The sequence below is a fragment of the Scyliorhinus torazame genome, chromosome 30, assembly GCF_047496885.1.
Source record: "Scyliorhinus torazame isolate Kashiwa2021f chromosome 30, sScyTor2.1, whole genome shotgun sequence".
NCBI lineage: Eukaryota > Metazoa > Chordata > Chondrichthyes > Carcharhiniformes > Scyliorhinidae > Scyliorhinus > Scyliorhinus torazame.
This window is the reverse complement of record NC_092736.1, coordinates 991248-1006211: the sequence shown is the minus strand read 5'-3', so window position 1 is coordinate 1006211 and position 14964 is coordinate 991248. Positions and strand designations below refer to the sequence as shown.

Below are 14964 nucleotides of genomic sequence, written 5' to 3'. Positions count from 1 at the left end.
CTCTCGGTCCGGGCCGGACCCTCTCCCTCCCCCCGGTGTCTCTTTGCGAGTTGGAGCCGCCGCCTCCGGCCGACCTCCGACTTCCCCTCAGCCCCGGAGCCGCTATGTCCCCCGGGGGGCCCTGCCGCTCCCTCCCCCTCGCCCCGGGCTGGGGTTTCGGGCCCGCCCCGGGCTGCAGCGCTTTCCCGCCGGACCCGGAGCGAAAGGCCGGAGCGGAGCCGCTTCCTGCCCAACATCCCGGCCGTCCAATCACAGCCCGCGCCCGGCTCCACCAATCACTGCCCGCGCCCGGCCCCGTCCAATCACAGCCCGCGCCCGGCTCCACCAAACATAACCCTCGCCCGGATCCACCAATCACAGCTCGCGCCCGGCTCCACCAATCACTGCCCGCGCCCGGCCCCGTCCAATCACAGCCCGCGGCCGGCTCCACCAAACATAACCCTCGCCCGGCTCCACCAATCACAGCTCACGCCCGGCTCCACCAATCACTGCCCGCGCCCGGCCCCGTCCAATCACAGCCCGCGCCCGGCTCCGCCAAGCACAGCCCGCGCACGGCTCCGCCAAGCACAACCCGCGCCACTCCGCCAATCACTGCCCGCGCCCGGCCCCGTCCAATCACAGCCCGCGCCCGGCTCCGCCAAGCACAGCCCGCGCCCGGCTCCACCAAACATAACCCTCGCCCGGCTCCACCAATCACAGCTCGCGCCGGCTCCACCAATCACAGCCTGTGCCCGGCTCCACCAAACATAACCCTCGCCCGGCTCCACCAATCACTGCCCGTGCCCGCTCCGCCAATCACATCCCGCGTCCGGCCCCGTCCAATCACAGCCCGCGCCCGGCTCCGCCAATCACTGCCCGCGCCCGGCTCCGCCGATCACAGCCCGCGCCCGGCTCCGCCAATCACAGCCCGCGCCTAGGCTGTTTTCCGAGGGTTGGTGCAGACCCGATGGGCTGAATGGCCTCCTGCAGCGTGAGGGATTTACAGCCCTTCACAACCCTGGCCCCAGAAATCTCATCAAGGGCGTAATTTATAAATATGAAGATATCCAGGATATTTATCCAGGCTGCTGGACGTTTGTATTTGAACCGAATGATCCAATCAATCAGGCTCCCAGGCAATTCACTTACACTTATCAGAGCTTCAAGTTTTTAGTGTCCAGATCACCAACAACCTGTACTGGTCCCCCCATGCTGACACTATAGTTAAGAAAGCCCACCAACGACTCTACCGTCTCAGAAGACGATGGAAATTTGGCATGTCAGCTACGACTCCCACCAACTTTTACAGATGCACCATAGAAAGCAATCTTTCTGGTTGTGTCACAGCTTGGTATGGATTCTGCTCTGCTCAAGACCGCAGGAAACTACAAAAGGTCATGAATGTAGCTCAGTCCATCTCGCAAACCAGCCTCCCATCCATTGATTCTATAATTCCCGCTGCCTTGGAAAGGCAGCCAGCATAATTAAGGACCCCACGCACCCCGGACATTCTCTCTTCCACCTTCTTCCGTCAGGAAAAAGATACCAAAGTTTGAGGTCACGTACCAGACGACTCAAGAACAGCTTCTTCCCCACAGCCATCAGACTTTTGAATGGACCTACCTCATATTAAGTTGATCTTTTCTCTAAACCTTGCTATAACTGTAACATTATATTCTGTAGTCTCTCCTTCCTTCCCTATGTACGGTATGCATTGTTTGTACAGCATGGAAAAAACAATACTTTTCACTGTGTACTAATACATGTGACAATAATAAATCAAATCAAAAATCTAAGATTTTGCTCACTTACCACTTTGAATCTTGTGCTATAACAAGTAAGATAAACCCAACAAACTATCAACATCCATTGACCAAACCTGAACTGGACTTACCACGTAAATACTGTGGCTACAAGACCAGATGAGACACTGGGAATTCTGCAGCAAGTAACTCACCTACCGACTCCCCAAAGTCTATCGCCATCTACATGGCAAAGTCAGGTGTGTGATAGAATTCTCTCAATTTGCCTGTCAAGAAGCTCAATACCATCCAGGACAAAGCAGCCCCCTTTAGTGGCACCCCATCAACAAACATTCATTCCCAACTCTGCCGGCAGACAGCAGCAGCTGTGTGTATTATCTACACTGCATGAACTCACCAAAGTTCCTTGCACAGCACCTTCTAAACCAATGACTGTTACCATCTAGGACCTGGCAGCAGACACATGGGAACATCACGGCCTGTAGGTTTCCCTCCAAGCCCTTCACTATCCTCACTTGGAACTTTAGTGTCTTTAAGACAGAAGTTGATAAATTCTTGATTTCTCGAGGAATTAAGGGCTATGGAGAGAGAGCGGCTAAATGGAGTTGAAATCAGCCATGATTGAATGGTGGAGTGGACTCGATGGGCCGAATGGCCTTACTTCCACTCCTATGTCTTATAATCATTGCTTCACTGTCACTGGGTCAAACCCCTGAAAGTATTTCTTGAACAGCGGCGTGGGTTACCTCCACTACAGGTAATTAGGGATGGACAATAAATGCTGGTCTAGACAGCAACACCCACACCCCATGAATGAATTAAAACATTTAAAAAAAAGATTTTTTTTGTCACGCTGGTCAGTATGTTTGAGCTTGACAGGTGCCCGATGCAGCTCTATTACACGACTGGTGAATCTTGGGTGTGGAGTCTTCACGTTCTCCCCGTGTCTGCGTGGGTTTCCTCCGGGTGCTCCGGTTTCCTCCCACAAATCCTGAAAGACGTGCCTGTTAGGTGAATTGGACATTCTGAATTCTCCCTCAGTGTACCCGAACAGGTGCCGGAGTGTGGCGACGAGGGGATTTTCACAGTAACTTCATTGACGTGTTAATGTAAGCCTACTTGTGACGATAAAGATTATTAACACTCCCGTACAACAAAGGGAAAACTCTGTATTTTCTTTGGGAAAAGTCATGTTTTATTTAAGATTGTTCTTTGAATGTTCTACTTGTGTGTACAGGAAACAGATGATTCAGTCTGAAGGAGCTGTATTAAAGTTTCAGCTTGCTTGCTGAAAGCTCTCTGTGTTTGTTCTGCTTCTTGGCTCCGATCTTGGCTCCTTTCAGCTCAGCTTTCACTTGATCTTGTAACTGGGAGAAGAAGGCCTTTGACGAGCGGAGAGTTTTGTCTTTCCCTTCATCCTTTTAATAGTTAAAAACAAAATCAAGTTAAAAGTTCACTTTTGAAACAGAAAATTTGGCTTTTCCCTCCTGGTGAATTCTATTGGGAAACAAAGGCATTGAAGATACAGATTATTCCATACAATGCTGCCTAGTGCCACGGTCTACAACAATAAACAGGCACTCCTGTTCAGGGTACTGATGCCTCGGAGGATCTGAAGCAGTGATGGGCAACCTAGGCGGGTGCGTGGGCCACCCGAGTGGCCCTCCATCTCAGTGGGGCGCAAGGTTGAAATTGGGCATATTCAATAACTATGACCCTTGAAAATGGTTGAATACATTTAATACACACCAAATATTTCTTAAGTTATAGTAAATCCTTAATCATTCATATATTAATAGAACTATCAACTTCAAGTGGTAAAAGCAAAATAAATATTTACACTTGAATATTTACACGGCTTTCACAGTAAATGCGAGCGATCAGCATGCAGCGCACTTCACGCGTCAATCAGCATGCAGCGCACTTCACGCGTCAATCAGCATGCAGCGCACTTCACGCGTCAATCACTGTCACACAGCTAGCAAAAAAGCTGTGTGGATGGAAACCAGAAGCATGTTGCAACTCTGCAACAGTCAACAAAAACATCTCGTGGGCTGCACTGTGAACCCAGAGGGGCTGCATGTGGTCCCGGGGCACAGGTTGCCCTCCACTGATTTAAAGGAGTGTCTGATCTAAAGCAGTAGATAGTAAAATAGGGAAGTCAGTAATTGACCAAGTGAGAGATTGTATTCAAGAATGAGCAGGTAATGTAGAGGGTTCAATGTAACTTGGGTAAATGAACTGATCTAAGAATTTGAGATAAAACAGTGAATGCTGGAACTACACAATGGATCAGAAAGGATAGGTTAGTATAACAGGTCGGTTCTTTGTACAAGGATCCAACCATAACAGTGGTGACAGTGGTGCTGTGTACTTTCTGATGAGTGCAGTATTTTTCTAAAATGATAGGGCTTTGAAGGAATATAGAATCAATTTAAATAACACTGGTCCCAGGTTTGATTCCAGGCTAGGGTCACTGTCTGTGCGGAGTCTGCACGTCCTCCCCGTGTCTGCGTGGGTTTCCTCCAGTTTCCTCCCACAGTCCAAAGATGTGCAGGTTAGGTGGATTGGCCATGATAAATTGCCTTTAGTGGGGTTAGCTGGAGTTACTGGGTTACGGGAATGGGGGTGGAGGTGTGGGCTTAAGTGAGGTGCTCTTTCCAAGGGCCACTGCAGACTCGATGGGCTGCAAGGCCACCTTCTGCACTGTAAAATCTATGATTCTATGCTAACAGCAACAATAGTGATTACCTGGCAAAGGGAGCAAACACGGAAAGGAAATAAAACATTATAAAATTAATTTAATCTCTCCTTCTCCCTCAGTCAGAGAGAGACATGATAAACAGCCTGATTACACGGCCAACCCGGCTCTGGTTTAATCGCCGTGTGTCAGTACTCACCTTCAGCAGCATCGCCTTCCCTTCCTGGGTTAATTTCCTCACTTTCTCAGCATTCTTTTCCTTCACTTGGTTACTGCTCAGCTTCACATTCAGCTTCTCCAACACTCTCTGATGCGCCGCTTTTGCTCTCAGTCGGAGACGCTTCACTTTCTTCTTCCTCCTTCGCTCCCGTTTCTTGTCGGTTTCTGTCTTTTCCAAGTCTCCCTGGACGTCCCCGGCCCGACTCTTCTCCTGTAATTATCAGCACGGCTCAGACACCAACCACAGACTCGCATCTCATTCAATAATAAACCAATAATAATGCTCAACAATACACTAATAATAAACCAGCATCCATTGAACAATAGCCTCTTTATGTGCGCATTCTCGCACCGTCCCCCTCGACAGACGTACTGACAAAGAGATGCTGCAATGCAGTAAATCAAATGTGTTGAACATCAACAATTTACCAACATTAACCCTTACCAACTTTTACAGATGCACCATAGAAAGCCTCCTATCGGGCTGCATCACAGCCTGGCATGGCAACTGCTCGGCCCAGGACCGCAAGAAATTTCAGAGAGTCGTGAACACAGCCCAGTCCATCACACAAACCCGCCTCCCATCCATTGACTCCATCTACACCTCCCGCTGCCTGGGGAAAGCGAGCAGCATAATCAAAGATCCCTCCCACCCGGCTTACTCACTTCTAACTTCTTCCATCGGGCAGGAGATACAGAAGTCTGAGAACACGCACAAACAGACTCAAAAACAGCTTCTTCCCCTCTGTTACCAGACTCCTAAATGACCCTCTGATGGACTGACCTCATTAACACTACACCCTGTATGCTTCATCCGATGCCAGTGCTTATGTAGTTACATTGGATATGTTGTGTTGCCCTATTATGTATTTTTTTCTTTTCTTTCCATGTACTTAATGATCTGTTGAGCTGCTCGCAGAAAAATACTTTTCACTGTACCTCGGTACACGTGACAATAAACAAATCCAATCCAATAAGAGGTTTCATAGCTGAGCCCAATCCTGCGCCCATTCTCACCAAAAGTTGAGAAAAGCATACTCACTTTCCTGCAGTCACTATCACAATCAGGAGCAGAGATACAAGCTTAAGTTCCTTTCCTAAAACCAAACGTTCACTTACTTACTAAAACCAAACGTTTAGAGGCTAATGTTGCATTTGTTTCCCAGCGGCTGTAAGGTAACAAAGACGGGCAGGCTGTATCATTCCAGCGAGGGGCTCAGCACCGGTTGCCTTTACATTATTTTCCTCTTTAGTCTCTTACCTTGACTTCTTCTGGTGCCAGTAGAGTGGCATCACTGATATTCACTGGTGCCACCTCCTCCATACTGATGGATGGCAGGTTAGAGACCACCTTCACTTCAGGCACAGGCTGACAAGAGAAACAAATGTCATTACAAACTCATTCCTCATCACTGGAGACGTTTAAACAACCGCTCCGCTCCTACCTCCCCGAGGGCAGCTGAGGACACAATTCATTGCAAAGTGTGAGGGGGGCCCTCACAGCGAGGGGGGGGGGCCCTCACAGCGAGGGGGGGGGGCCCTCACAGCGAGGGGGGGGGGCCCTCACAGCGAGGGGGGGGGGCCCTCACAGCGAGGGGGGGGGGCCCTCACAGCGAGGGGGGGGGGCCCTCACAGCGAGGGGGGGGGGCCCTCACAGCGAGGGGGGGGGGCCCTCACAGCGAGGGGGGGGGCCCTCACAGCGAGGGGGGGGGGCCCTCACAGCGAGGGGGGGGGGCCCTCACAGCGAGGGGGGGGGCCCTCACAGCGAGGGGGGGGGCCCTCACAGCGAGGGGGGGGGCCCTCACAGCGAGGGGGGGGGCCCTCACAGCGAGGGGGGGGGGCCTCACAGCGAGGGGGGGGGGCCTCACAGCGAGGGGGGGGCCCTCACAGCGAGGGGGGGGGCCCTCACAGCGAGGGGGGGGGCCCTCACAGCGAGGGGGGGGCCCTCACAGCGAGGGGGGGGGCCCTCACAGCGAGGGGGGGGGCCCTCACAGCGAGGGGGGGGCCCTCACAGCGAGGGGGGGGGCCCTCACAGCGAGGGGGGGGCCCTCACAGCGAGGGGGGGGGCCCTCACAGCGAGGGGGGGGCCCTCACAGCGAGGGGGGGGCCCTCACAGCGAGGGGGGGGCCCTCACAGCGAGGGGGGGGGCCCTCACAGCGAGGGGGGGGCACTCACAGCGAGGGGGGGGGCCCTCACAGCGAGGGGGGGGGCCCTCACAGCGAGGGGGGGGGCCCTCACAGCGAGGGGGGGGGGCCCTCACAGCGAGGGGGGGGGCCCTCACAGCGAGGGGGGGGGCCCTCACAGCGAGGGGGGGGGCCCTCACAGCGAGGGGGGGGGCCCTCACAGCGAGGGGGGGGGGCCCTCACAGCGAGGGGGGGGGCCCTCACAGCGAGGGGGGGGGCCCTCACAGCGAGGGGGGGGGCCCTCACAGCGAGGGGGGGGGCCCTCACAGCGAGGGGGGGGCCCTCACAGCGAGGGGGGGGGCCCTCACAGCGAGGGGGGGGGCCCTCACAGCGAGGGGGGGGGCCCTCACAGCGAGGGGGGGGCCCTCACAGCGAGGGGGGGGGGTCCTCACAGCGAGGGGGGGGGGGCCCTCACAGCGAGGGGGGGGGCCCTCACAGCGAGGGGGGGGGGCCCTCACAGCGAGGGGGGGGGGCCCTCACAGCGAGGGGGGGGGGCCCTCACAGCGAGGGGGGGGGGCCCTCACAGCGAGGGGGGGGGGCCCTCACAGCGAGGGGGGGCCTCACAGCGACGGGGAGCTCACAGCGACGGGGAGCTCACAGCGACGAGTCCTCTGGATACGGCAGCAGACAGAACCTGAATTTCACACAGGTTAAAGATCAGAGAGTAAAGAGTGCTGCAGGGATAAACCTGCCCCTAGGGCAAGCGCGAAAATAACACACTGACTGCATCCAAACAGCAAGTGCAGCCAACTACACAAATAACAAGATTAAAACATCAAAGGAAATCCTGAGCACTTAAAATTAAGACTTTATGTTTTGGTGCCAGAATCTGAAACTTTCAATTCTACTCCAACACAAAGGGAATGTTTCTGATTTTACAGCTTCTTTCTGACAGTCCTAAAGACTTCACTCGTTATGCACAGTACCACAGGTATTCCCGATGGTGGGGGGTGTCCTGAACTAGGGGGTCATAGTTTGAGGATAAGGAGTAAACCTGTTAGGACTGAGGTGCGGAGAAATTTCTTCACCCAGAGAGCGGTGAATCTGTGGAATTCACTGCCACAGAAAGTAGTTGAGGCCAAAATGTTTTGTAATTTCAAGGAGGATTTGGATATGGTTCTTGGGGTAAAGGGATATGGGGAAGGCGGGATCAGCCATGATCAGAATGAATGGCAAAGCAGGTTCGACGGGCGAATGGCCTGTGGTCATTCTTCCTCTGTGAGCCCAGATTGGGAGATATCTACATTTCCCAGCAGGGTTCACAGGGCAGTCACATGGAATTCCTTTGCCATTTACCAGGGCCCTGAGGCACGTTGTGGCTCCCCCCCTGCTTTGCCCAGCTGGAATCAGCACAATTCAGAAACAGTGGGTCTTGCTGATGTGAATGGCTGCAGCTTGTTCCAGTCACCCTGAATGTCAAAGTTAAACAAAACAGGGGTTGTGACCCCACCAGCGGTGTCAGTGTAGCCCGTAAGTAGACAGCCGTGAATCTTGCAGCAGTGGACTCGGTTAGTCCATGCTCGCCTCCAGAATTACACCAATTTCTTCACTCACCGGTTTGGGTGTGAACTGAAAGTTTGAGAGTGCGTCCAGTTTGAGGAAAAGGGAATCCATAAACTTCTGGATCTCTGCATGCTGCACGTTTTCTTCCACTTCAGACTTTTGCTGCAACGATGAGAGTTTGATTAAAAATCTAACATGCAGGCAGCCAGCCGCCAGCTGTGTGATCTCACACTCACATGGCCATGGGCTGTGAATCTCACACCTGACTCACAGCAATTACAATTTGTTAATTACAACTTAATCCTACCCAATATCACATTACTATTAAACAAGCAACTATAAATATTCCTCTCCAAACTTTCTGATTGACACAATACAAATGCTTTATGTTTTGCCAATTATCAAACCACGCTGGCGCAGTGGTTAGCACGGCTGCCCCACAGCGCCAGGGACCCGGGTTCAATTCCAACACTGGGATGTCGGTGCGGAGTTTGTACATTCTCCCCGTGTCTGCGTGGGTTTCCTCCGGGTGCTCCGGTTTCCTCCCACAGTCCAAAGACGTGCTGTTAGTTGGGTAGGCCATGATATATTGCCCTTAGTGTCCAAAAGGTTGGGTGGGGATACTTTGTTCCGGGTAGGGTGGGGGAGTGGGCCTGGGTTGGGTGCTCTTGGTCGGTGCAGACTCGATGGGCCGTATGGCACCTGCTGTACTGTAGGGATTGAGGATCTCCACTCCAGTTGGTGCTTCTCTCTCTCAGGGAGACAGTTCCCGAAGGTGCTGACTCTCTTTTTAAAAAAAAAAAAACAACAAATTTAGAGTATCTAATTCTTTTTTTTCCAATTAAGGGGCAATCCATCTACCCTGCACATCTGTGGGTTGTGGGGGTGAGATCCACGCACACACAGGCAGTGACCCGGGACCGAACCTGGGTCCTCGGGCCGTGAGGCAGCAGTGCTAACCACTGCACCACCATGTTGCCCCCGAAGATGCGGACTCTCACTGGGGTACAGTTCCTGAAGGTGCTGACTCTCACTGGGACACAGTTCCTGAAAGTGCTGACTCTCACTGGGACACAGTTCCTGAAGGTGCTGACTCTCACTGGGAGACAGTTCCTGAAGGTGCTGACTCTCACTGGGACACAGTTCCTGAAGGTGCTGACTCTCACTGGGGGACAGTTCCTGAAGGTGCTGACTCTCACTGGGACACAGTTCCTGAAGGTGCTGACTCTCACTGGGACACAGTTCCTGAAGGTGCTGACTCTCACTGGGACACAGTTCCTGAAGGTGCTGACTCTCACTGGGGGACAGTCCGTTAAGGTGCTGACTCTCACTGGGGGACAGTCCGTTAAGGTGCTGACTCTCACTGGGAGACAGTTCCTGAAGGTGCCGACTCTCACTGGGATACAGTTCCTGAAGGTACTGACTCTCACTGGGGGACAGTTCCTGAAGATGCTGACTCTCACTGGGAGACAGTTCCTGAAGATGCTGACTCTCACTGGGAGACAGTTCCTGAAGGTGCTGACTCTCACTGGGACAAAGTTCCTGAAGGTGCTGACTCTCACTGGGGGACAGTTCCTGAAGGTGCTGACTCTCACTGGGGGACAGTTCCTGAAGGTGCTGACTCTCACTGGGGGACAGTTCCTGAAGGTGCTGACTCTCACTGGGGGACAGTTCCTGGAGGTGCTGACTCTCACTGGGGGACAGTTCCTGAAGGTGCTGACTCTCACTGGGGGACAGTTCCTGAAGGTGCTGACTCTCACTGGGGGACAGTTCCTGAAGGTGCTGGCTCTCACTGGGGGACAGTTCCTGAAGGTGCTGACTCTCACTGGGGGACAGTCCGTTAAGGTGCTGACTCTCACTGGGGGACAGTCCGTTAAGGTGCTGACTCTCCCGTTTATTGACTCATCCAATTGGTAATTTTCTGTGTGCGAAACCAGTGAGTTTTGCCAAATCATTCAACAATTTTTTGTTTACTGGAGGGATATGGCAAACGCTGGCTATGCCATCATTTATTGCCCGTCCCCGATTTGTCTTGGGAAGGAGGTGGTGAGCTGCCTTCTTGAACCGATGCAGCCCGTGTGGAGGGAGTCCAAGGATTTTGACCCAAGTGTGTTTGGCATCACATGCCGGTCTGAACCTCTGTGTCTAGTCTTGGTGTTGAATTCAAATCAATCCCTTGTTCAAACCATATCTCAAAGCTGTTTGTGCCTCGTGAGAATGACGTTAGTTTACCTCTGTTTGCTTTAAATATTGCTGCTCATAGACCTCCGTCAGACTCAGCTTGCTTTTCTCATGGTCCAACGTGAGTCTCTTCTTGTATTCAAAGATCTCTTCTTTTGGCTTTTCTTTACGTACAACATCGTCCCAGACCTGTAACACAGATCACATGATGCTTATCTATTAACAACTGATAACAGCCATCCTTAATTAATCGTCAGAGCTTATAAAAGAGAAATAGTGCAGAGAACCAGACCCAACTGATTCCAATATGGTCAAAGGATAATTGTGAAAAATCCAGTTTAATAATAATAATCTCTCTTAGTGACACAAGTACGTTTACACGAACACTGCAATGAAGTTACTGTGAAAAGCCCCTAGTCGCCACAGTCCGGCGCCTGTTCGGGTACAGAGAGGGAGAATTCAGAATGTCCAATTCACCTATCAGCACGTCTTTCGGGACTTGAGAGAGGAAACCGGAGCACCCGGCGGAAACCCACGCAGACACGGGGAGAACTCCCGGAGGTGGAGGATAGATGTGAACGGTGCCAGGGAGGCCCGGCCAACCATGTCCACATGTTCTGGTCCTGCCCGAGACTTGCGGGGTACTGGACAGCCTTCTTCGAGGCAATGTCCAAAGTGGTGGGGATGAGGGTGGAGCCATGCCCGAAAGTGGCGGTCTCCAGGGTATCAGACCAGCCAGATCTATTCCTGGGGAGGACGCCCATGCCTTTGCCTCCCTGATCGCCCGCCATAGAATCCTGTTAGGCTGGCGGTCAGCAGCACCGCCCAAAGCTGCAGACTGGCTGTCCGACCTCTCGGAATCTTTCCAAATGGAGAAAATCAAATTCGCCATCAGAGGGTCAGACGACGGCTTCCACAGAACGTGGGAGCCATTCACCCAATTGTTCTGGGACCTGTTTGTGGCCAACGAACAAGTAGAAGAATAGCCAGGTAGCCAAGAATCAGGGGAAAGTAGCCAAAGCATGAGAGGGAGAGATAGACCGGGAGAGGAGGAGGAGGGAAAGGGGGGTGGGGAAGGAGAGACACGACAGCTCAGCCTAAGAGGAAAGAAATTCGAACCACAGGAGCGGGGAGGCAGGGAAATGATAGCCAGAAGGAGGGCACAGGAAACGATAATAAATTTGGCATTTACAGGAAGAGAGAACAAGGGGAATTCAGGCGAAAGACGGGAGGAACGGCTGAAGCGGAGGTGAGCGCGAGACAACAATGGCAGCGAGATCCGTCCGGGAGAAGCAAGTGACAACACCAACACCGGACCCATTTGAGTATTGCCGTCTGTAATTGTTTCCCCGGCACCCAAATGTGTATCTATCCCCCCAGTCCCCCCCCACAAACAGATGCCTACTTATGTGTTGTAAATAATTTTGCCAATTGTACAGAGTTGCTGCTGTTGAGCTGGTGCATAATACCTTACCACTTACTTTATTTTATTTCTTTTTTATTATTACTTTTTTTTTTTGGTATGTTTGTGTGTGCCCTTCTCTTCTATATCCCCGCTGTTACCAGACTACTAAATGACCTCTTAGACTGACCTCATTAACACTACACCCTGTATGCTTCACCCGATGCCAGTGCTTATGTAGTTACATTGTATATGTTGTGTTGCCCTATTATGTATTTTCTTTTGTTTCCTTTTCTTCCCATGTACTTAATGATCTGTTGAACTTCTCGCAGAAAAATAATTTTCGCTGTACCTCGGTACACGTGACAATAAACAAATCCAATATATAAAACTTATTCTGTGAACATAACGGTAAATATACTTTATTCAAAAACCCAATAAAAAAAAACATTCATTAGAAACAAGACACAGGGAGAACGTGCAGACTCCACATAGATAGTGACCCAAGCCGGACCCAGATTCGAACCTGGGATCCTGGAGCTGTGAAGCAACAGTGCTAACCACTGTGACACCGTGCTGCTCATGTTTAAAGCAGAGTAAACATATCAACACTGAACATTCAGTTCATTAATCCCAGCTGAAACACAAAATGCTACACAAGCACATGCACGCCAAAGTGAAGCAAGGGCACTTGGGATGGTGAGCTCGGGTCTCCGTTCCAGCTCCACCCCAAACTGCTCCAACTGGTGACTGCATCCCTTTTGCAACCTTAGCTACAACTGACCCACAATCCCTGTTCTAGGACTTTGTGCTATTTCTGATTAGCGGAAAGACATTTTATCCCAAAAGAGGACATTGCGTGATTGTCACCAGAATCAAAGTTAGGCTTCTCTCAAGAACGGAGTTTCCACAGCTCCATGTCCTTACATCTTGCCCCATCTGTAATCTAGCAATTACAATATTCAATTATTGATTCTAACGTCAGTCACAGGTGGCAAAGCATTCCTTTTCCAATAACGCCCTCCACACTGGCAGTGTACTCGTGCCTACCTCAAGATCACAGCCTCACCTTTGATCCACTGACCAATGGAAATCATTTGGCCTTGTTTATCCTGTATTATTTTGAACACTCAATGAAACGCCAGGCAGCTGATTTCTCTGCTCTTACATAATAGAGTGATATATTCACAATTTAATTACACAAATATATCTCCCAGATTCCAGGGTTTTCTTTTCTTTATTCGTTCATGGGTTGTGGGCGTGCAGGTGGAGCCAGCATTTATTGTCCATCCCTGAGAGCACATAAGATCAACCACATTGCATAGAAACATAGAAAATAGGAGCAGGGGGCCATTCGGCCCTTCGAGCCTGCTCCGCCATTCATTATGATCATGGCTGATCAAGTTCAATATCCTGATCGCGCCTTTCCCCATAAACCTTGATCCCTTTAGCCCCAAGAGCTATATCTAATTCCTTTCTAAAATCATACAACGTTTTGGCCTCAACTACTTTCTGTGGCAGTGAATTCCACAGATTCACCACTCTCTCTGGGTGAAGAAATTTCTCATCTCTGTCCTGAAAGGTTTATCCCGATCCTCAAACTATGACCCCTAGTTCTGGACTCCCCCACCATCGTGAACATTCTTTCAGAACCGACCCCGCTTAATCGTGTTAGAACGTAATAAGTCTCTATGAGATCCCCTCTCACTCTACTACACTCCAATGAATATAATCCTAACCGACTGTCTCCCCTCATATGACAGTCCCGCCATCCCAGGAATCAGCCTGGTAAACCTTCGCTGCTCTCCCTCCATAGCAAGAACATCCTTCCTCAGATAAGGACACCAAAATTGCACACAATATTTCAAGTGTGGCCTCACCATTGCCCTATACAGCTGCAGTAATACATCTCTATTCCTATTTCTCTCACTATGAAGGCCAACATACCATTTGCCTTCTTTACTGCCGGCTGTACCTGCTTGCTTACTTTCAGCGACTGATGCACGAGGACACCAAGGTATCACTGAGTATCCACCTCTCTCAATTTACACCCATTCAAATAATAATCTGCCTTCCTATTTCTGCTACCGCAGCGGATAACCTCACATTTATCCACATTATATACTGCATCTGCCATGCATGTGTCCACTCACTCAGCCTGTCCAAATCCTGCTGAAGCATCTCTGCATCCTCCTCACAGCTCACCCTCCTACCCAACTTTGTATCAACTGTAAATTTGGAGATCGTACATTTAGTTTTCTCGTCCAAATCATTCATATATAATGTGAACAGTTGGGGTCTGAGTACAGATCCCTGTGGTATCCCATGAGTCACTGCCTGCCAATCAGAAAAAGACCCATTTATTCCAATTCTTCTGTTTCCTGTCTGCTAACCAGCTCTTTATCCATCTCAAGACACTACCCATAATGCTCTTTAACTTTACATATTAATCTTCTATGTGAGACTTTCTGAAAGTCTAAATAAACCACATCCACTGGTTCTCCCTGGTCAACTCTACTAGTTACATCTACAAAGAATTCTAGTAGATTTATCAAGCATGGATTTTCCTTTCGTAAATCCATGCTGACTTTGTCTGATTACACCACTGCTTTCATTTTTTTCAAAAGATGTTTTTATTCTCCATTTTCCTTCAAAATTTACACCCCACCCACAAACAGAAAACGGTAACAAATACAAAATCAATCCCCTGAACAATACCAACGATCCCATCCTCCCACCACCCCAAACAACGGCCCACCTGTCAATATATGCATCCAGTAAAACAAACCCTCCCACGGTGGCAACAAAAAAACAAAGGAGAAAAATAAAAAGGAGTCCGGGACCACCCATGGTCACCATTGACCTATAGAGTCCACACCCCCTCCCCCCCCCTACACTCAACGCCATCCAACCTCTCAAAGAGTACCGTACATGATACCCAAGAGTTGTACTCTTCTTCCCCCCCCCCCCCCCCCCCAAGTCTCTAACTCCTCCCGTCCACTGCCTCTTGTAAAACTCCTCCCCCCAACGTCG

At 51.0% G+C, this 14964-nt stretch overlaps 1 protein-coding gene across 1 annotated transcript in view; it reads right to left on the bottom strand.

Annotated features, from left to right (window-relative positions):
• Positions 1-2914: 2914 nt before the first annotated feature.
• mphosph10 (M-phase phosphoprotein 10 (U3 small nucleolar ribonucleoprotein)) overlaps positions 2915-14964 on the bottom strand; it is a 50632-nt gene continuing 38582 nt past the window's right edge. Inside the window, exons 7-11 of the mRNA XM_072492636.1 lie at positions 10581-10718; positions 8400-8510; positions 5924-6031; positions 4643-4873; positions 2915-3160 (exon numbers count right to left, since the gene is read on the bottom strand). Of these exons, the coding sequence (XP_072348737.1) occupies positions 3011-3160; positions 4643-4873; positions 5924-6031; positions 8400-8510; positions 10581-10718 (738 nt within the window). The 3' untranslated portion in view covers positions 2915-3010. The remainder of the gene's footprint in view (positions 3161-4642; positions 4874-5923; positions 6032-8399; positions 8511-10580; positions 10719-14964) is intronic.